The 22,709-nt window shown below is 32.5% G+C and overlaps 1 protein-coding gene across 1 annotated transcript in view; it reads right to left on the reverse strand.

Moving 5' to 3' along the window:
- Col4a5 (collagen type IV alpha 5 chain) overlaps window positions 1–22,709 on the reverse strand; it is a 217,946-nt gene that overhangs the window by 17,705 nt on the left and 177,532 nt on the right. Inside the window, exons 37-42 of the mRNA XM_078034408.1 lie at window positions 22,387–22,513; window positions 14,262–14,342; window positions 13,551–13,649; window positions 12,820–12,870; window positions 11,466–11,651; window positions 138–271 (exon numbers count right to left, since the gene is read on the reverse strand). Coding sequence (XP_077890534.1) covers window positions 138–271; window positions 11,466–11,651; window positions 12,820–12,870; window positions 13,551–13,649; window positions 14,262–14,342; window positions 22,387–22,513 — 678 coding nt within the window. The remainder of the gene's footprint in view (window positions 1–137; window positions 272–11,465; window positions 11,652–12,819; window positions 12,871–13,550; window positions 13,650–14,261; window positions 14,343–22,386; window positions 22,514–22,709) is intronic.

Consider the following 22,709-nt stretch of genomic DNA (forward strand, 5'->3'; position numbering starts at 1 on the left):
CCATTTTTTTTAGTTCACCAGTGAGCAATACTTAGAGCTTTTCAGGTGAACACTAATTAAAATGTTATAGCTTAGAATTCTCATTTTGAATGCAAACACCCCTATTCCTCTCTCAAATATCTATTTCCATTTCCTACCGGAAGTCCTGGTGGTCCTTGATCTCCTTTCAAACCAGGCAAGCCAGGTGGCCCAGGTGGGCCTGGGTTTCCCCTCTCTCCTTTAATACCTCCATTTCCAGGAAGACCTCTGGGACCTTCTGGACCTGGTAGACCTTGATAATGCACAACAAATGACCACATTTCAGTATAGTATACAAGCAGCATAAATGTCATTCTTTTAAAATATTAATAATCTTTGTATTAATTTGTGGGATAAAATTGAAATTCCATTAAAATATATAGGCTGTTCCTGATGTATATTAGATTGAGTCATTTTTGCTATTAATGCTGGATTATAGAATAAAACCAACAAATTCTATCTAAAAAAAGGACTCAGGACATTCTTATATTTACTTCTGTAATCCTTAACAAAGTGACTTAAACTGAAATGAAAGAGACACAATGGGGCACTCTTTTGAAATTGGAGAATGAAGATATCAGAATCACCTGGAAGGCTTGTCAAAATCCTGGGCCAGATCAGTAAACTGGATGAAGGGGACTGAGGAGGAGGAAGAAAGGACAGGGAAAAAGAAGAACAATAGAATGATTCTGATCATGCATGTGCATGCAAGAAAGTGACACAGTAGGTCCAGGCATTGGGTGTATCCACAGGACACTAATTTTAAAAATAAAAGAAGTAAACTTAGAGTTTGGATTGAAAAGGGATGACAGGAGTGGAGGGAGAGAAGTGGGAGGGGGAAGTGCTGAGGACTGAATTGGAATGCATTGTTTCACAAATAAAATAAACTCCCTGAGTTGTGATTATGTCAAGTTGTATCCTAAAAAAGTGTAACTAAACAGAAAAAAAAAATCCTGGGCCCACCCCCAGAATTTTGGCTTCAGTCAGGCTAGAGAGGGGCCCAAGTATTTGCATTCTAACAAAAATCCAGAATAAGCTGAAGCTGCTAGTTGCAGGATCACACTTAAAGAACCCCTGCTGTATGGTTATTAAGGATTGAAGCCATTTGTCTCCCTGTGATTAAAAGTAAGTTACTTGGGACTGGGGGTGTAGCTCAGTAGTGGCACACTTGCCTACCACTTGTGAGGCTCTGAGTTGGATCCCCAGCAAAATAAAAAGAAACAAATGCATTTAAAAAATAAAAAGAAAAGAAAAAACTGCTCTATTTGAAAGAAGTTATATTTATTCAGCTTTTGTTACTATGTAATTAAGATATTGAAACAAATAACTTTAATTTCATTTTAGGGATATGGTTGGTACCTGGAAATATTTGAGAATGTCAAAAATTTACTGATTTAGGGCTGGGGTTGTGGCTCAGTGGTAGACCATTTGCTTAACATGTGTGAGTCACTGGGTTCAATCCTCAGCACCACATATAAATAAATAAAATAAAGGTCCACTGACACCTAAAAATATTTTTTAAAAATTACTAATTTAGTACTCTTAAAATTTATTTAAAAATGTTTTCATGGGCTCAGTGATAGAGCTCTTCCCTAGCATGCACAAGATCCTAGGTTTGATAGATTCATTCATCCGTTTATTTATTTGTAGTACTGGGGATTGAACCCAGGGCCTCATGCAGAAATTCTACATACATCTTGTGAACAAATAAAATAATTTAAAATGGGATTAAAAATATTTAGTTTCAATGGGCCTTTATTTTATTTATTTATATGTGGTGCTAAGGATCAAACCCAGGGCCTCTCACATACATGCTAGGCAAGCACTTTACCACTGAGCCACAACCCCAGCCCCTGAAATGGGATTTTGATAAGCCTTTTTTAGTGGAAGGGAGTACCAGGGATTGAACCGTGGGGGCACTTAACCTCTGAGTTACATCCCCAGCCCATATATATATATATATAACATATAATATTCATGCATATAATATATAATGTATGTAATACATATAATATACATATAATATAGACACATATTTGAGATCCTCCTGCCTCAGCCTCTGGAGCTGCTGGCATTACAGGCGTGTTCAACTGTGAGCTGCTAAGCTTTTTTCATTATGCTATGTTTAAAACTTGTCTTTCTAAATAAAGATATTGTTAGAGGAAAGACAAGGATGGTGGGAACACGAGGGTTAAAAAATAATTCTATAAAATGGGCCCACTGTACTGACTCCCATATGCTTTCTTTTCCAAGAAGCAATTTACCTATAGCCCTGCATGGCCTCAGTGGACAGGATATCTCACACTCCTTGGCAAAATACCTGCTTACTTCAGGAGAAATGCAGGCCCAAAATAAAGTTGATAAGAGGAACCCCAGTTACCCTGAAGGGGGAGTCTTTTGTGACCAGATCCTGAAACTCAGGGAGGTAAGGATAATTCCTCTTAACAATAAAATCTGTAAGAATGTATGATTAAGAATCCAATTAGAACCAAGCAGCAGGAGCCAAGGTGACATACAGTTGTCATGGCAATAGGGACATGAAAGTCTGTTGTCACCCTGCTATCAGTCAAAAGTCAAAAAGTATACCTAGGCGGGAGTCTCTGGAAACTTCCCTAGGATCCCTAATAAAACTGAAATGCAGGAGAGGCCTCAAAGAGCGGATGACTGTTCCCTTTCCTTTTTCCTATCCCTTTAATGAACTCATTCCTGTTACACTCTGAGTGAAATGTCTAAAATCTTTCTGACTTGATCACAAGAATAGGGGTTTGAAGTGGAGGTCTTTGTGCTATCTCATTTTCCCAGAAGGCCCCATCCCTGTAACAATACCAGGTCCATTGAGCACCAGGGAGAACTTAACATTGGCCAAGTCTTTTGTCAGCAGATGGGAAATAGATGCTACATATTTACAGAGTGATTGGTGGTTAAGGCTGAGACTAAATATTCTGGACTTAATGATTACAAAGTCCTAAGTAATCAACAGTACATAGCTTACACTTATACATTTTCTCCTCTGGTAGCCTTAGTTCTTTATTGATTTCAACAATAAAATTGAAAATATGTAGGTACTATTATTATTTTTGTGGTGTTGTGGATCAAACTAAGGATCTTTTGCATGCTAGAGAAACATTCTACCACTGAACTACAAGCCCAACCCCTATAGATATTACTTCTATGGAATCATAACAGTCATATGAATTTAGAATACTTAGTTTACATAAAGACAATGGGTCATCTTTTTGATCTGAGATTAAATGTAAACTTTAGTTTCCTTCACTCTTATGACAGAATGAAGAGCTCCATATTAACAAGACAGAATGGATTAGTGATTATGAAACTGGACCCTGGAGTAGAATGCTGGTTAAACCCCAGCAATATTTCTCATTAGCTGTTTGAACTTAAGCATGATTATTAATCTTTTTGCTTTCAATTTCTTCTATACAATGAAAACAATATCACAGTGGCTTGGGAGGCTGAGGCAAGAGGATCACAAGTTCAAAGCTAGCCTCAGCAAAAGTGAGGCACTAAGCAACTCATTCAGACCCTGTCTTTAAATAAAATACAAAATAGGACTCAGTGGTTGAGTGCCCCTGAGTTCAATCCCTGGTACCCCCCCACACACACAAAAAAAGAAAGCAAGAATACCATCTACTTTACTATGTTGTTGCAAGGATTAAATGAAATAACATGTATGAATTACTTAGCACAGTATCTGGCACACAGTAAGATAAAAGTGTTGTTTTTATAGTTATTGTTACTATTATTATTTTTTTTGGTACTGGCGATTGAACCCAGAAGCCCTTTACCACTGATTTACATTCCCAGCCCTTTTAATTTTTTTTTTTTATAATTTTGAGATAGGGTCTTGCTAAATTGCTCAGGACCCTGTTAATTTGCTAAGCTGGCCTCAAACTTGCAATCCTCCTGTTTCAGCCTCTCAAGTTGCTGGAACTACAGGTGTGCACCACTGTGCTCGGCTGCTGTTATTATATTTATTACTACTAAAACAGAAAGAATGAACATATTTAAAAATGTGAGCCTGTTTTTAATCTTTCAGTTTTCTATGTAATTTCATTATGTAACACTACTCCATCTTGCACATGAGAAAGATAAAGCAGGTTCACAACAGTGTAATAACTGTCTTTATCATAAACAATTGAATTCAAATAATCATCTTAGCTTGGAAACCAGACAACACAAAAATCGTAAGAAAAAATTCCCAATCGTAAGTAAAATTTGGGGTACTTTATACTTTAAAAAAAATGCCCAAAGACGTAGTTGCTTAGCTGAAATATAGTATATAGGGTTTTACTAGCAAATTTTCAGTTTTATGATTTAGACTAGATGTCAGGTAGCAAATCAGCTTATTAAGAGAAAAATAAACTATCTGTGAATGATCCTGATGACGACTACAAGGTAAGATTTAAGAAGGGGAAAAGATTCTCTGACAACTGACCATCTTTCCCAGTTAAGTTACCAGAACTGTATCATTTGAAAAACTAAACAGAAAGGGGGGTGTTGTTCTTTTTGCAATTAAAAGGAAATATTGGGAATTTTAAGTTAATTTAAACCTGCTGCTTAGGGTTCCTTAAATTTATATTAATGAGTTACTAATGACATAAGGGACATATAGATTTTATTTTTAACAATATTCAATAGTTTCCCTCTTCCCTTACTGAAAAGAGACAGGAACACATAGATCAGGGCAATGTGAGCCCCCCCCCCTGCTGAAAAAAAAATCAAGGAACTGAAATCAATATGTAGAGATCATAAATGGGCCAGATGCCTGCCTAAATAATTGTCTTAATGAAATATATAATGTAAAAATTGTTTTCATTTAAAAATTCAACATATCTCTAAATAGGATTATGTATTATAAACAATCAAAACCACGAAGACCTGATATAATTTCAAACACAATTCTACACAACTCATATTACATTTACTAGAATGTCAAAACTCAAGCAGATATTGTTTGAGGATGACAACACTGTTCAATAACTTCTGAATTACAGAAAAATAAAGTACATTTCTCTTATCACATATATAAAGCTTAAAAAAAAACAAACAACAACAACAAAAAAGAATTGACCAGTGAAGAGTCTAACCTTGAAAACCTGGGAAGATCAGAGTTCACCAAAGCCCAAAGATCGATGTTAGCAGTATCAGACATCACACAGTACAAAATAAGATTATGAGTTAGAAGTGGTTCACATTATAGCACAAGTTAAACAATAATCCTCTTTGCCAGCATTTCTAAACCTTCAGCATAATGAGTATGCAAACAGAACCATACAGGAGAGTAGAGAGCCAAACCTTTTTAAATAGAGCTTAGTCCAGAGAATAAGCTCCCTGTATTCATTAATTAAAAAGAAAAATGGAAAACTCTACTAAAGATATGTTAACATTTCTATTGTGGTTTCCCAAAAGTTAGATTCTCAAAACATTAAAATTGGCAAAATAGTACCATTTCACTGACAGCCTTCAGTTTCTTTAACAAGCTGGTAATTTTGGATGAATTTATATTAATCTTGGCTTCTGCAATTCTTTCATATAAACAACCCAGTGAAAATTTTTAATATGTTCAGACTGAGATAATAATTAACTTTAAAGGTCTCAATGACAAAAAAATACATAGATCATTTGTGACAAAATAGAAAAATAAAAATACAAGTATGCCATTACAAATATATCATGTACTTTTGTTCATCTTATTTGAAAATTATTCTATGAAGCCACATTCTGATTTCTTCCCACAATTTATCAAGAGACTTTCTTCTGTGAATTACTAGTTGCCATAAGTTAAAGAGAAAAAGCCTGTATATACATGTATACCACTGAACTTCAAAATAAAAGATTCCAATTTTCCAAAGATGTAAAGACTATCAATGAAGGGGTACTATAAGAAATTCTACATGCAAATCCCTCCCCAAACCATAGAAAATATCACAATTACTTAATTATTATTCAATGCACATATTAAGACAGGCTATTCACTATTAAAACAAGGATCATTAAATAAAAAGATAAAAGCCTACAAATAGAATGCCTCTTGGTTAGTGTTAATTGACTATAAACACAATTTCCTTTTCTTACAAGTCTTGCTATGATTTATAAACACTTAATTTTAGCAGAGAGAATAAATTGTGCTAAAGTACTGAGTCCCAGGAGTTAGAAGACCTAGGATTTTATTCTTGACTCTGCTACTTTATATATATATATATATATATAAAATATATAATCCTCCAGCCTCATCCTCTCAATTAAATCTCTGAGCACAATGGGAATAGTGTTATCTACTGTAGCCTACCTCACAGGATTGTTTTAATGATCAAAGCCGAATTTTAAAAGATAGACTTGAGTTCTGCCAGTTGCAAGGTGTTACAGAGAATACAGAGATGAGTAAGACACAAACTTTGCCCTCAAGGAGCTTACAATAAAAGTACGTTATATGATGTAAGTGCCACATAAATAAGAAACACTATCATCACTGCCCAATAATAAAGCTTTTAACTCATTTGATCATTTTAAATTTAGAAAGCTAAAACTGGCTTTTTTTTTTTGCTTAAATTGTCTCTAAACCATGCACAGCAAACTAACTTTTTATATTTATTTATTATAATTTCTACTCAACATAGTTCAGAGTTCAAGTATAGACCCATGTATATGTGACATAGAAGGGCTCAAAACAAGAACTCTTAGAAAAAATCTCATTGAAATATGACATTTTGGTTTAAGTTAGTAACAAGAAAAATTTTGTATAATTTCATAGCAAAACTTCTAAGACGTCAATTTTTAAAAGGTTACATTTTAATGAGTTATATGCCAAATCAATTTTGTATATGGGGCTCTCACTTCACTGTTTTTCAAGCGACCTAACAAAGTTTAAGTAGAAAACAAAATAAACACTTAAAGTCTTGTATGTAAGTGGTAATTGCTATAGATAAGCTGATGAGTTGACAGGTATTATTTTAAATCTATTTTTTTTAGATTTCTTTTGAAAAAAAATAAAAATTATTTTGTTCCATATTTTTTATTGATAGATTATAGTTGAACATAATGGTGGGACTTGTTGTTACATATTTATACATTCACACAATATTAAATCTAGTTTTCACTTAAGTTTACAGTCTTCAACTATTACAAAGAAGACAACCACAGAGACCAGGTTTGCATAACTATAATTTAGAGCACATTTGGTAAATGGGAAGTTGTTAAATCTGATTTAAAGTAAATGAGGCTACTTTTCTTTTTTTCCCTTCAAATATATTTTAGTGCCTCAGTAAAAAGAAAACTCGTAGCTGACAGTCTAGTCTAGCAGTCATCAGGGTAGCAGAATTCTAGGCAAGATAGGCAGATCAGGACTTAAAATTACTTCAAAGTACCTTGTGGTCTTCTCTTTATTTGGATGATAGTTAAATCGCAACCTTCTATCTTAACCTTCTTGACACCCATTTAGAAAGACCATGAAAAGCAATTATTAGGGGTGGATGGAAATTTTGAGGTAACAGAAAACAAGAATGTGGATTGAAGGCCCAGTCTGCTATGGCTGAGTGTTTCCTGAAATGGTATAAATAGTTTTGTTCCATTAACTTATATTAATAACTAGAACAAGAGACCAGATCTAAAAGCATCAAGTCATAGGATATGTGGAAGTATGATATGGTACCACTAGAGTTATAGACATTTAACTAAATGTTGGGGAGCCCTAAGTTCCAATTATGCCAACAACCAACAATATTACTTTGAGCAAGTTTTTAAACTCTTTGGCCCTCTGTTTTTTCACATGTGACAAAGACTCCCTCCTTGACCAAATTTGGACAGGTGCATCCAAGAGTTCTCTTCTTAGCTAGGTTTCATCCTTGGGCCTGTGTATAGTCTGCAAGCCCACTTACAGCAAGAATCCTGCTAAATCAGTATAGGGAGAGTCCTCCAACTCTCAATATCTGACCAAGTGCCTCATCCTTCACCCTTGGTATCTAAGCCCTTGGTCCACCTTTAGCAAGAATTCCATTAAATCCAGTTTGGCAAGAATATCTCCCCCCCCAACTTTGATTTTAATATTTTTTCCATCACTGATATCCTTGTTCTGTTCCTTGGTAATAAATCTCTACTTGTCTTTATTGCATCTGGAGTTGAGCTCAGTTACACTCTTCTATTTCAGGAATCCCTTCGCTACTGTAGTAGTCTTCAATAAAATCTGTCCTGACATCTTTAATATGTAATATGAGTAATTTCTTTTTGATATATATAAAAATTAGAATTCTTCTAGATCTGGCATTCTGTGGTTCAATGAAATGAGACTTTAGGGGAGTAAGAAACTAGGGAATCAATTTGGATAGAAAAGATGGCTTAAGTTTCTTAATTGTTCATTTTGAAAATTATGAATTTTAATTTGTAAGAAGATAAAATGTCCTTCCAGGTTTCAGGTATATACTTTTTTCTCTTTTAATCCTCTCTAGAAATTTGAAAATGTCTATTTATTTTAAATAATAAACAATACATTCAAATACTGTGACTTTTTTCACTTCTGATTAGGTGAACATTAATTCTTACTAAGAATTAGCATTTTCCTTTGGATAGCTCTTGATAATTGTTCTTTGTTTTGTACTGTTTACATGTGTGTGATTAAGATAAGTTTAAGAGCCTCTAATTTGTGTTGATTGCATTGATTTTTTTTCTACTCTATTAGTTCTTTTTCATAGCAGTAGAATTTAGAATAATGTGACAAGCCAAAATGGGAAGAAGTTTATGCCAAGTCAAAGATTATATATCTGCAGGATCTAATAATACACATTATTGTTAAAAAGTTCCTTTTTGATGGATAATTCAGTTCTTTTTGCTTGTTTGTTTTTTAGATAACAGTCTCACTATGTGATCAGGGTGGCCTCAAACTCCTGGGATCCAGTAACCCTCCAGCCTCATCCTTTCAAGTAGCTGTGATTATAGGTGTGTACCATTATGCCTAGTTGATAGTTCAATTTCATTTGCACTAACCAATATATGGCAAAGATAAGAAATATACTCTACTACAAAAGTAAGGTAAAATATCATAATACCATACAAAGCAGTTTGTCATAGATTTTCAACTAAAAGGGACACAAATTTGTGCATTTTGAAGTGGTAAGTAAGTTTTCCTAATTAGTTAATGTGGAGTCATTACAATAGAAATACTGGGCTCTAAGGGCTGGGGTTGCAGCTCAATGGAAGAGCACTTGCCTAGCATGTGTGAGGCACTGGGTTCAATTCTCAGCACCACATACAAACAAATAAAATAAAGGTCCATCAACAACTAAAAAATTTAAAAAAAGATTAAAAAAAGGAAATACTAGATTCTAAAAGTTCTTGACAACTTGTAGAGATAGGCCACCATGTAAGAATTGAATTGGCATATATGCTCTTAAATATATTCAAACATATGAAATATTAGATACAAGAGAAGTTTGTGTATGTATATAAATATATATACTCACACACATTATGTATATATACACACATACATAAATATAGGTATATAAATATATAAGAACAGTTTCAAACTTCATGCAGGTATTACTTTGGAGTTAAGGATCTAACCTGGAGGACCTGGATAGGGGTCAAAGTTCACCAAGGCCCAATGTCATCATTAACAAAAAGGAAAAATATCAAAACTGTTAGAAATATCAAGAAACTAAAGCATCACACTAAATACTTTCAAGTTAAAAATTTTATTCAATAGCAGAATATTCTGAAAGTTTACATTCATGCATTTGTATATAAACCAAATTATCTCCAATTAGCATTAATATTTAGCTTTAATGAAAATAGCACATGTGCCATTTTGTGAAGGCAAAAATATCATTTTTAAAATAATCATTGCTATGAGCTCAGATGAAGAATAATTAATTCTAAGAGCAACAGGGTTCAAAATTCTATTTAAATTTATAGTTTATAAACAAATCAAGAAGTCCAATACTCATCAGATGTGTTCTTCTGAGCGCTTTCATTATTACTTCTTTAAAAATGGTAATTTTTAAAGCATCTTTGTGACTACTGTTTTTATGTTGACATATTTTAAAGTATTGTTCAACAGTGAGTTCCATTATGAGTAAAACTGAATAACCATAATGCTAATTAGAATATATAAAGGATAATAGTTTGGTTTATTTGAATTATCACATGCAAAACAAGATACTTGCTTCATTTCTTTATATTACATGCAAGAGAGTTAACATGGCTGAGAAGATTTTCACTGGTTTTCTGTAATAGTAAAGAAAGGTAAAACCTTAAATAATACCCTCCAAGGACAGTCAAGTAAGATCAGATAAAAATATGATTTTGAAAATGATGCCTCTGAACATAGTATGTGATTTCATTTAATTCATATTTTAGAGCATGTTATTAAATTAATTCTAATCACAAGATTTTACTGAAATTTAATGAAAAATTTCACTTTAAATGTACTTTAATAGTAAGTCAGGGATTGTCAAAGGATAAAAGGACAGTTGCTTTGCAACTTTAAACTTAGATTTTTCTTCTTCTTTACATCAGTGAAGGTCAAATTTTTCATTACTAGAAATAGAAAAAATGAATACCAAGTCCCCCAAATTTGTTAATAACCTATCACCAGTGACTGGGCTCAGCAACATTAATCAAGGCTGAAAATGAGCATTTCCAAATTAGTAAAATGAAATGACATAGCACAGACACAAAATGAAAAGGTGAACATTGGATGCAAAATTTAGAAACTAGAGAAGTGAATGGTGTTCACAAGACAAATGAGGTATAGACATGAGGTTGGTATTAAGAGATAGCTAGTCAATTTTATCATGCTGTGATGCCAAAGACAAATTTGATTGCCTATTTCCTAGAAAAGATAATTTTTTTTTCTTGGTGACGTTTGCTGCTCATGTGACAGAACCATAGCAACACTTCTGGTATAGACCACAAGCATCTATTGGGTGATCACTAAAATGATTTCTGTGATGACATGCTGAGAAGTTCATATAATGCAGGTGGCATTTTGCTGTCAGGTTATCAATATATATATATAGCTTTATCTTTAATAGCAAGACTAATAAACCACTATTTCCTTTTTCCCATCCAAGTTGTTTTAGTTTACTTCAACTTTAAATAAATGATAAAGGTAATTACTGAAAAGAATAATTAGATGGCATGGAAATAGATGGAGCTAAGTATAAATCAAACTATGTGCTTATAACAAGTTCTTTTTTTAATATTTATTTTTCAGTTCTTGGCGGATACAACATCTTTGTTTGTATGTGGTGCTGAGGATCGAACCCGGGCTGCACGCATGCCAGGCGAGCGCGCTACCACTGCAGCCACATCCCCAGCCCTATAATAAGTTCTTACATTATAAATTCTAAACTCTTAAAGACTGAATAACCTGCCAGCAAAATTAAATAAATTGACTAATAAACAGAGCATTCCCCTACCACTCATGAACATACCTGGTCTCCCAGGGGGACCTTGGGGCCCAGGGTTGCCTTTAGGGCCTTCCAGAGCTGGACCTGGAGAACCAGGAGGGCCTGGGGGACCCTGCACACCAGGGAAGCCCTGAAAACCTGGTTCACCCTTTGGACCCGGAAGGCCAGGGTTTCCTGGAATGCCAGGTAATCCTCCATCACCCTTTTGGCCTATGAAAGTAAAATGACATTAGAGAACACATTAAATGGTACTGAATTATAGGGTTGCCTATAAGGCTAAAGCTATTAGTACAACTAATGAATTCACTAGGGTAATTGCTATCCCACAGTCAATCCAAAACCTACATACAAAAAAATCATTCTTCCTATTAAATATATGTATCTGCTATTAGACATATTTATCAGAGTATGTATAGAAATGCTGAAATAATAATAGATTGCATCCTGAAAGGTACCCTTTTATTAGAACAGAGAGCAATGGTCACATGACCAGTGAGAAAAAAAGGAGAGAAAAATTAAAAAGTATAAAATATCTGTAAAGTTAAAGATGGCTGGAAATGATACCTAGAATAAATGTTCTAATTTTAAGACTAATGGAAGATAAGGATATTCAATGGTTGCTCTGTGTCCCTACAAACCCCTGTATCAAAGATTTACAATCCAGACAAAATGTTCTTAACATTTCTTTCTACACCACTAACACTCTTAAGAGCCATAACAGTTGCACATTAAAGCAATAATTTTCATGTTGGGATCATGAGAAGGATATCAGAATTTCTACAAGATATATTTGTGGTTTGAGAAAGGCCTCCACAGAATAGCCCATGGTTATTTCAGTACAAAAACATATATATCCATATGTCTGCTCAATCTTCCTATTCACTATTTAGTGCTTACAATGATAATAGGCACTAGAGAGGAAAGACAGAGCAAAGGTAGATATGTGTGCACATATATCCATTCAAATATACAAAAAGTGTTAACAAGGAGTTTAAGAAACATTTTAATTACTGGTGCATATTTCTACAGGATTTCTTCTGTTATCTTAACATTTTTTTTCCCATGGGGAGAAAAGAGTGTTTTTTTTTTCCCTCATAGCTAAATGAGTTTCCAAAAGTCTCTCTCATCCCACAATTTTGTCTTCTTTCTGTGTCATTACCTCAGCATTTATTGATGAAGTCAATGAAGAGATATCTACATATAAATTACTTTTATATTAAGTTGCTAAATAAGAAATACTCTACGGTATAGCTCTAGCTTTCGGTTTTGGGGGTTTATATAGGCATTTTACAACTTCAATGGTAGAGATGGAAAAATAATTGTACTGGAGAACATTTTCATTTTATGGGTTGATTTAGCATGTTTTAGTAAGGTTTACCCGAAAGTCCTGGGAGTCCTGGGGGTCCTGGGATTCCAAAACCTGGTTGACCTGTCAGAGACAAAACAAAACAAAACTATCAAATGGATAATATAACTAAAATAAGGACAAATTATTTTCAGACATTAAAGTTTTTAATTGTTACAACATATATCACTGTATATCAGGTAAAACATGCAGAAGATTTCTTTCTTTCTTTTCTTTTTTATTCTTTCTTTCTTTCTTTCTTTTCTGTTTTTCTTTTTTCTTTTTTTTTTTGGTGCTGGGGCTCAAACACAGAGCCTTGCACATGCTAGGGCAAGCATTCTACCACTGAGCTACATTCCCAGTCCCAGAAGACTTACTTCTAACACAGAACAATTCTAACATGAGAAAACTTCTATTTGTGGTGTCAAATATGCCTTTATACAATTCTATCTTATAAAATATATAAATGGAATATAGATTGCATAGTAAAACAAATAAATTTGAAATAGCTGAGTAACTTCTTATTGTGAAAAACTAGTCAAGACAGGATTTGGATTTTTTTAGTAAGAAGGATGCAGCTTAATCAACAAATATCAGCTGATATTCTCAGGGTGAAGAGGAAGAAAATATTTATGGAGGGAAAAGTATGTGGTTTTCTTAGAAGGTAAGAAAGATGATGTAATTTTTTCATGGATAAAAAGGGTGAATGAGAATAAACAAAGAGGAAATCAGAGCATTAGGAAAAACTAAAATAAGTATAGCACCTGGTTCACCCTTCTGTCCAGCTGGTCCAGGAATACCATCTTGACCTGGTTTGCCCTTTTCACCTGGAGGTCCTGGTGGGCCAGGAAGACCTCCACCGCCTAAAGAACAGAGTACAGCAGGTTGTATCCATCTTTTTAATTCATTTTCCTTCTATCCACCCCATTTTCCCATACTAGTTTCAAATAGTTGTATCCAAAAGATATAAAGTGCTTTTGAGACACCCCTTTAATTCATGAAATCTTATGAAAATAAAGAATGAAAAAAGAGGAGGGGATAATGTCATAAAGGAACAATTTAATCACTCCGTATTCAAAGCTTTTGAGTTTATCATTTTAAAATTACTATAGAATATACAAGAGTATGATGTTAGGTGTAACAGGGTATATTATAGGGCTTACATGGGCCAAGATATGTGAAATCTGCTTCACCCCCTCTAAAAAATATATCAGAGCTTCCATCTTCTATTATAGCATACTCAAATCTACTCTTCCAGGAAAAGGTGAGCCAAGAAAAGAAGGTTCCATAAAGGTAATTTTAGGTAAATTTATTAAAAGTCACTCATTTTGTTCTTAATATTAAGCACTAAGTGAATGATCAAAACATTTCCATGCTTTGAAAATGTTCACAATTAACCATGATTTGACTTTCCCAAACTGAATATGATAAGCTTTAGTTTTATAGAACAGCAAAGTCTTATTTTTTATGCTCACCTACAGGACCAGGTTCTCCTGGAAGGCCAGGATTTCCAGGAGGACCATTAATACCTTTTGGTCCAGGAAGGCCTGGGGTTCCTATAATGAGATGGACATCATTACCCTAGGTACATGTATGACTGCACATATGGTATGACACTATATCATGTATAACCAGACAAATGAAAAGTTGTTCTGCAATTGTGTACAATGAATCAAAATGCATTATGTTATATATACCTAATTAAAACAAATTAATTTTTAAAATGAACACGTTATTTTCTAGATTTAAAACATTGCCTCTAATAAATGCACAGTATTCTATAGTATACAATTGAACATTTAACTATTTCCTTTATATGTTGTTGATACAGTTGGTTGAATTTATGCCTTTCTATATTATATTAGTAACTATATCTTAGCAACTTATATGTATATATTTATATATGAATTGAATATACACCTATTTTGCCACTCGAAAGTTATTTCCATTGTTGGAAATTATTAAGTAAAAGTGAATTCACATGCTCATATTGGTTAATACTATCAGAAACACTTTTTTAAATTTTACAAACTATAAGCAACGATGCTGAGGAATGATTTTAACCAAATTATATTTTTATATCATGTACATGAACAAATATGTAACAAAATCCATTGTTGTATAAGACAAAACAATAAAATGAATGGGGAAAAATAAAGAAATACCACACCACTTTGAAAGCTTCAGTTCAAATTTAAAACTTATATTGATAGAGAAGACATTTGGCCTTTGGTTTTGGGGAATTGGCTTATTTCACTTAGTATGATATTCTCCAGCTCCATCCATTTACTGGCAAATGCCATAATTTCATACTTCTTTAAGGCTGAGTAATATTCCATTGTGTGTGTGTGTGTGTGTGTGTGTGTGTGTGTGTGTGTGTGTGTGTGTATATATATATATATATATATATATATATATATATATATATATATATATATATATATATATAATTTTCTTCATCCATCTGTTGAAGGGGACCTAGGTTGGTTCCATAGAAAAAACCAAAGGCTGAATGTTTTCTGATATGGGGATGCCAATCCACAATAAGCGGGAGGGGGCTAGGGAAGAATAGAGGTACTTTGGATTAGGCAGAGGGGAGTAAAGGGAGGGGAAGGGGCATGGGATAGAAAAGATAGCAGAATAAATTAGACATTAATTCTCTATGTGCTTATATGACTACATGACCAGTATCATCCTATATCATGTACAACCAGAAGAATGAAAAGTTATACAGCATTTATGTGCGATGTATCAAAATGCATTATACTGACATGTATAACTAATCAGAACAAATAAACTTACAGTGTTAGCACTGAAACAGTGAGGAGCAAAAAGGAACTGAAAACATGTTGGTGACTTCTGGAAATTCTTAAGAATAATATTAAGCTTTCAAATTATTTATCAAGAGGTTGCCTTTATTATATATAGTCATAAGCATAAAAAATCTACCACCATATTACACTGGTAAAATTTGTAGGATTCCATTTCACAAATGTTTAAATCTATTCATCTGCTGTTTAACATTTGGGTTATCAGGTTTTGTCTTGGTAATTAATATTTCTGCACAGGACATTTTGTGGATAAGTCTTAATTTATCTTGGAGTGAAACTGCTGAGTCCCTGAGTAAAGTATATGTATGTTGTATTTTATAAAAAATTCTGCCAAGACAATTTACATTTACAACAATGTATAGGAAATCTAGTTGTTATAGATCCTTGCACAACATATATAATTGTCATTTTGGTAGGCATGTAGTTCCACCTCAATGTGTTTTAATGTACACTTCTCTGATCGTTAATGACATTGGTCACCTTTGCATATACTTATTAGCCATCTGGTATCCTTTTTTGTGAAATGTCTGGCTCATCATAAATCCCAAATATTAATAATCTGTCAGACATACATTTTGCAAATATTTTATCCTAGTCTGTAGCTTTCCTATTCATTTTCTTAATGGTGTCCTTTGATATACAGAAGTTTTAAGTTTTGATTAAGTTTGACCTATTAATATTGTTTTCTTTTACAGTACCTGCTTTCTGTATCCAAAGAAAATGCTGCCTATCCTCAAGTTAGTTTTGTTTTAAAAGCTTTGATGTTTTAGTTTTTATGTTAGAACTAAGATCCATTTCAAATTAATTTTTCTATACAATGTGACATATGAGTTTAGTTTCATTTTCCCCATATGAACATACACGCATTTCAGGAAAGTTGGCTGAAAAGATTATACTTTCCCATTTTGGATTTATTTGGTACTTTTATCAAAATTAATTTTACTACATAATATTCTGTTTATTTATTGATCCTTATGCAATTACATCTTGAAATCTGGTCCTGAAACTATGTTTTTCTTACTTTTTTTGGATGTTCTAAATCCTTTACATTTCCATACATGTTTTAGAATTGGTTTGTTAATTGTTTTTATAAAAACCTGCAGGGTTTATTAGCTGGAAATGCTTTGAGCTTATGGGTAACCATAGGGACAACTGGCATCTTAACAATTCTGATCTCCCAAATGCATGAATATTCTATATATCTTCATATATTTTGGTATTTAAAGTTTTCTCATAGCTGGCTTCATAGATTTTAGTGAACATACCTCACAAATATTTTATTAAATTTACCCCTAAATTCTGGGGTCAGTCAAAATGGATTAAGTCAACTGCAGCCTGTTTTTCACAATGATTACAATACTACAGCCCCTTTTTACAATAATTACAATTAAAAACTGGACAGAATACAAAAGCAAGTATTCAAGTATTCAAATAATCTGAAAATAAACACTAGCAGACATATTTGGAAAGGAAGTAAAAATCTTAAAAAATGTGTAACAAATCACTCTAAACCTAATAACTTAAAGTAATACTATTAATTATTCCATAGTTTCTATAGATAACAACCCAGGTACAGATGAGCTAGGTTCTCTGCTTAGCATGTTGCAAGGCCAAAATCAGGGTGTTGGTTTAGCTAGGCTCTTATCTATGGAATTGCACTTCTAAGCTCATCCAAGTTGTTGGCCAAATTTGGCTTTGGGGTTATAGGACTGAGGCTCCTGTTTTCTTGAAGATTGGTTGCTGGAAACCATTCTCAAGTTCATTAGGCCACCCATATTTTCATTCTGTGAGCCATTACTACATGAGCATGGAGATCCTCCCTTATGTGGAATTTTCTTTCATAGTTTGAATTCCTCTTATGTCTTCTTTTGCTATCAGTTGCAGAAAACTCCGTCTTTAAAGAGCTTATGTGATTGTATTAGGCCTACCCAGAATTATCTCCGTATATTAAAATGAACCTATTTGGGAACCGATTTAGGAACTGATTTAACTATATCTGCAAGATCTTTGTACAGCAGTACTTAAATGAGTCAATCTTTCACTGAATAAGTAGGAGCAATGAATACTGCTCCTCGGGGATATATTGATATTTTATCTATTATGTAACTGAAAAAAACAAATAAAAGCACAATAAGAACATTTCCTAAAGAGTGATAAGATAATTTGCTGCCAACAGAGTTCACTAAAAGAAATAATAAATAAAATAGATTTAAGGAAGTGACACCAGAAAGGTTATACATTGAGTAAGGCCCACATTCAGGTCTAAGACTAATGACAAAGAACATAGGAAAGTATACATTTAATTAGTGCAAAACCAAGTTGATTCTCAGAAACTAAACTATCTACTACAATGATATTCAGCACTTTTCAAATAAATTTCACAAATTTCAGTATCTTTATCCAATTTAATCCACATCATTCAATAAACAATAAATAATACCACATTTGAATATTCTGGAAAATGTGACACTAATTCATAAGAATAGAACTAATAGTAGCAATAGACCCATGGATATCTAGAATGTTGGAATAAGCAGAAAAAAATCTTTAAACTACTTATAGTAAATACATTAAATAATTTAAGGAATTAGATTACTTAATATATCTAGCACAAAGAAGAATCTTGCAGGCAAATATGTATATAATGGGTGAAAAATAAGAATTTTTGGAGAAATAAGGTTGACTCTAAAAAGAAAATGAAAATAAAAATTTCTCAGGAAAGTGGAAGAGATTAAGAGCATATTGAATAGTAATTCAAAGAGCAATTAACAAAAATTGTATAAAAAATTTTTACTATCAGTCAATTTGCCCTAATGGACACTTATAGAACAATACATATAATTACAAATCATAAGTTATTTTAAGTGAACAGGGAAAATTTACCCAGACAAACCATAAACTGGGCCATATGATGTGTCTCCATAAGTATTAATAGTTAAATTATACAAATTATATATTTTGACTACAACAGAATCAAACAAAACATCAATAATTAAAAGATATCTGAAAGCCCCCAAATATCTATATTTTGAGCAACAAAATTCTAAATAACTTATCAATAGCATCAAAAATTAACAAGGAAATTAGAACATTTTTTTCAATTAAATGATAAAACACAAAGGAACAAAATTTGTGGAATTCATTTAAATGCTCCTTATATGGAAAATGCAAATTTAAAGTTTCAAACATGTCTATTTTAAAGACAAAACTGAAAAATCTATTATCTAAGTTTCCAATCAGAGAAGCTAGAAAAATAACAGCAAAATTAAATTTGTAAAAAGAAGGTAAGAAATAACAAAGATATAAGCAGAAACCAATGAAAGAAAAATCAAACCACAGAGAAAACACAATTCAAAAGTTAACTTTTAACAATAAATACAATGCAATGAATGCCTAGCAAGACTGATTAAGAGAAAGAGAAAACATAAATATAAATATATATATATATATATATATATATATATGTATATATATTTGGTGGTACTGGGGATCAAATCTAGGACATAATCTAAAAATTAGACCCAACAAAGTCCAACAATAACTTAAAAATAATATATACAGCATAACCATCTTGGAGTTTATCCCAACAATATTAGTTTGTTTTGACAAAAAAAGCCAATTAGTGTAATTTGCTATATCAACAGAAGAAAAAAACATGATAATCTCTGTAGACTCAGAAAAAAGAATGGACAAAACTCACTCTCATTCTTATTTATTTTTGTGGTGCTAGGGAACAAACTCAGGGTCTTACACCCACTAAGCAATTTTTCTACCACTGAGCTATATCCCAGGCCCCTCATGCTTATTCTTGATAAATATATACTGTCAATAAATTAGGAATAGAAAAATTTTTTATAATAAGACATAGAATGTTAAATTTAATAGAAAATTAGTGAACATAGTCCTCTGAGTTTATGAAAATGATAAAGATGTAAAATACAACTACTTTTATTAAACATTGTGCTGGAATTATAGCCAGTGAAATTAGACAAGAAAAAGTAATAAGATGTAATATCTAAGGTGATGTTAATTTACAATAGCAAAAAATCTATTAGCACACTCAATATTAATAAATGAAATCAATAATTTCTGTATATATACATGTTAAATATTCCCAAATCAATTATTTCTATCTACTTACAATAAAAAATTCAAAAATGAAAATGAAAAGGCAATATCATGGCAAACACTATAAGAAGGTATTAAATTTCCAGACATAAATTTAACAAATGATTACCAAGATTTATAAAATGAAATGTACAACACATTGTCGAATTAAGTTAAATACCTAAATAAATGGAGAGAGTACATATACATTGAATTGTGAGATTAAATATTGCTAAAATATCAATTCTCCTTAAATTTATCTAGATTTATTTCTATCTTAATCAAAATCATTAAAGGTATTTTTCTAATGGAAACTGATAAATTATTCCCAAATTCATATAAATGATGTAGGTTAACTAAGACAAGCTTTGAAAAACTGGAACAAAGTTGCTGTAATTAAACTACTATGTTTTAAGGCTTACTATAAATTTACAGAATGCAGATAGCATTGCAATATTTTATTAAAATCAGAATAAAAAATATGCCAACTGAAGAGAATACAGAATGTAGAAATAGATCCCCATAAATACAGTCATTTGAATTTCTGAAAAAGGAGTAATTGCATTATTAAAATAGTGTGGAGCAACTGATATCTGTATGGGGAAAACTAAAAAAAAAAAAAACAAACATGATTGTTACCTTACATTATAAAATAGTGTAGATCATAAACCTAAATGTGAAAGTTTTAAACATTAAAGGCTGTAAAAATTAGAGAATATTTCCAAAGCTTTAAATAGGCAAATGTTTACTGAATAGGATACAAAAAAGCACTAACCATGAAAGAAAAGACTGCTACAATGTAATTTATTAAAAACGAACAACTTTTGTTTAATATATGACAGCATTCAGACAGTGACTGGTAAATCTGAAACAGGGAGAATATACCTACAACACATGTATTTGACAAAGGACCCATATCCAAAATATACAAAGAATTGCTCTTAATCAATAAGAAAAAATGGTAAATAACCCTAAGGAAAACGAACAACAACAAAAACTTCAGCAGACACTTTATAATGATACTATCCAAATGGCTAATAGCATAATATAAAAAGGCATTTGTTGTTATGAGAAAATTATAAATCAAAACATAAATACATGTCCATCAGAATAGCTAAAAATTAAAAAGAGTAACAGTATCCAGTGATGGTCAGGATATGGATAACAAGATGTATCACACATTGCTGATAGGACTGTAATTTATAAAACCACTTTTAAAGACTCTATGGTACCATCTACCAATGTTAAATGTACACCTACCCTATGATTTTAGTAATTATTATTTTTTTATTTCAGTAATTGTACTACTAAGATTTTATAGAAAAGAAATCATGCCTGGGCTGGGGTAGTGGCTCAGTGGTAGAGTGCTTGCCTAACATGTGTGAGGCCCTGGGTTCAATTCTCAGCACCCCATATAAACAAATGAAATAAAAGTCCATGAACAACTAAAAAAATTTAAAAAAATGAAATAAAAAACAAAATCAGTACTTATGTCTATAAAAAGACATGTAAAAGAATGTTAAGAACATTCTTTTCCATGATAGTCCCAAACTGGACACACCCAAAAGTCCATAAAAAGGAGAATGCATAATTAATTGTGGCAGACTTTCAATGGACTATTACATAGCAAGATAAAGAAGAAACTACTTAAACAAGAAACAAAATAAATGACTCAAAAGATAAAATGTTGAGTGAAAGAATACATACCATATGATTTCATTTACATGAATTTCAATGGCAGGCAAAATAACTCATGTTGACAGAATTTATAGTAATGGTTATTTTAGAGGGAGGATTCCCTGTGAAGTGGCATGGATAAAATTTATAAAGGAACTACTTTGTATTTTGACATGTATGATGGGTTCATGGTACATATACATAGGTAGAAATTCACCTATACTCTTGTATACTTCAGGGTACTTAAATATATATATATATATTCATGCTATATTTCATTAAAAAGTTTAACAAAATAGTAATCCAAAACCTACTCGTCCATGCCACCATGCAATTAAAAAGACAAACAAAAAGTTAAACAGAAGCATGTTCAATAATCTACTTCAGGCTAACTACTTGACTATAGAGCTAAGTCCCTTTCCTTGAATGACTCAGTCTCAGCCATTTGAATGAACAGTATGATTGTTCTACCAACAGCCACCAGCTGTGTGCTTGCGTACAATTTTCTAAGAGAATCAGCAGTAGGCTAGGGCCTGGCAGAGTATATTATCACCTACAAAAATAGTAAGGCCTCTTAATTGATTTGTGGCTAGCAGTCAAAGATTGAAAAACACTCCACCAAACAAGTCTCTCTTCCCACAGGATATTGTCCTGCTGAGTTGGTAATACTCATTCTCATTTTATAGAGAAAAACATTTGGGCAAAGTGAGGTAAAGAGTTAGTTTGAGACTGTGTTGCTAATCAGTATCTGATTGGGAGATAGAATGAAAGTTGGCCGAATAAGAAGTTGCTACAGGATACTTGTTAGAGTAGATAAGGAAGGAAAGAAGGAGGCATTTAAGTAAAGGAATATTTCTATAACAATAGGACTCTAAACAGAATAAGATATATTCCACGCTTGTATAATTATTGCAAGATGGATTCTTCTGTCATGTATAACTAAAAAGAACCAATAAATAAAAACAAAAAGAAAAGGAATACTTACCTGGGAATCCAGGGAGGCCTGGTTGTCCTTTTGCTCCAGGGGTCCCCGGTAATCCAGGTAAACCAGTGTCTCCCATAGAACCTTTAATGCCTGGGCTCCCTGGGTATCCAGGCAGACCAGGTTCACCCTGAAAACACAAATAAAAAGATCAAAACGAAGTCTTGCATGACTTTGATTGTGTAACAACATAATGTTATTTATAGAGCTTTTACTATACATTGAATACTCTGTTAAGTGTTTTACATAAATTGCTTCATTTAATCATCACAAAAGCCCTATGAATTAGGTTTTGCCATCTTTATTTATAAATGAGAAAACTGAAT

The sequence above is a fragment of the Ictidomys tridecemlineatus genome, chromosome X (genome assembly GCF_052094955.1).
Source record: "Ictidomys tridecemlineatus isolate mIctTri1 chromosome X, mIctTri1.hap1, whole genome shotgun sequence".
Lineage (NCBI taxonomy): Eukaryota > Metazoa > Chordata > Mammalia > Rodentia > Sciuridae > Ictidomys > Ictidomys tridecemlineatus.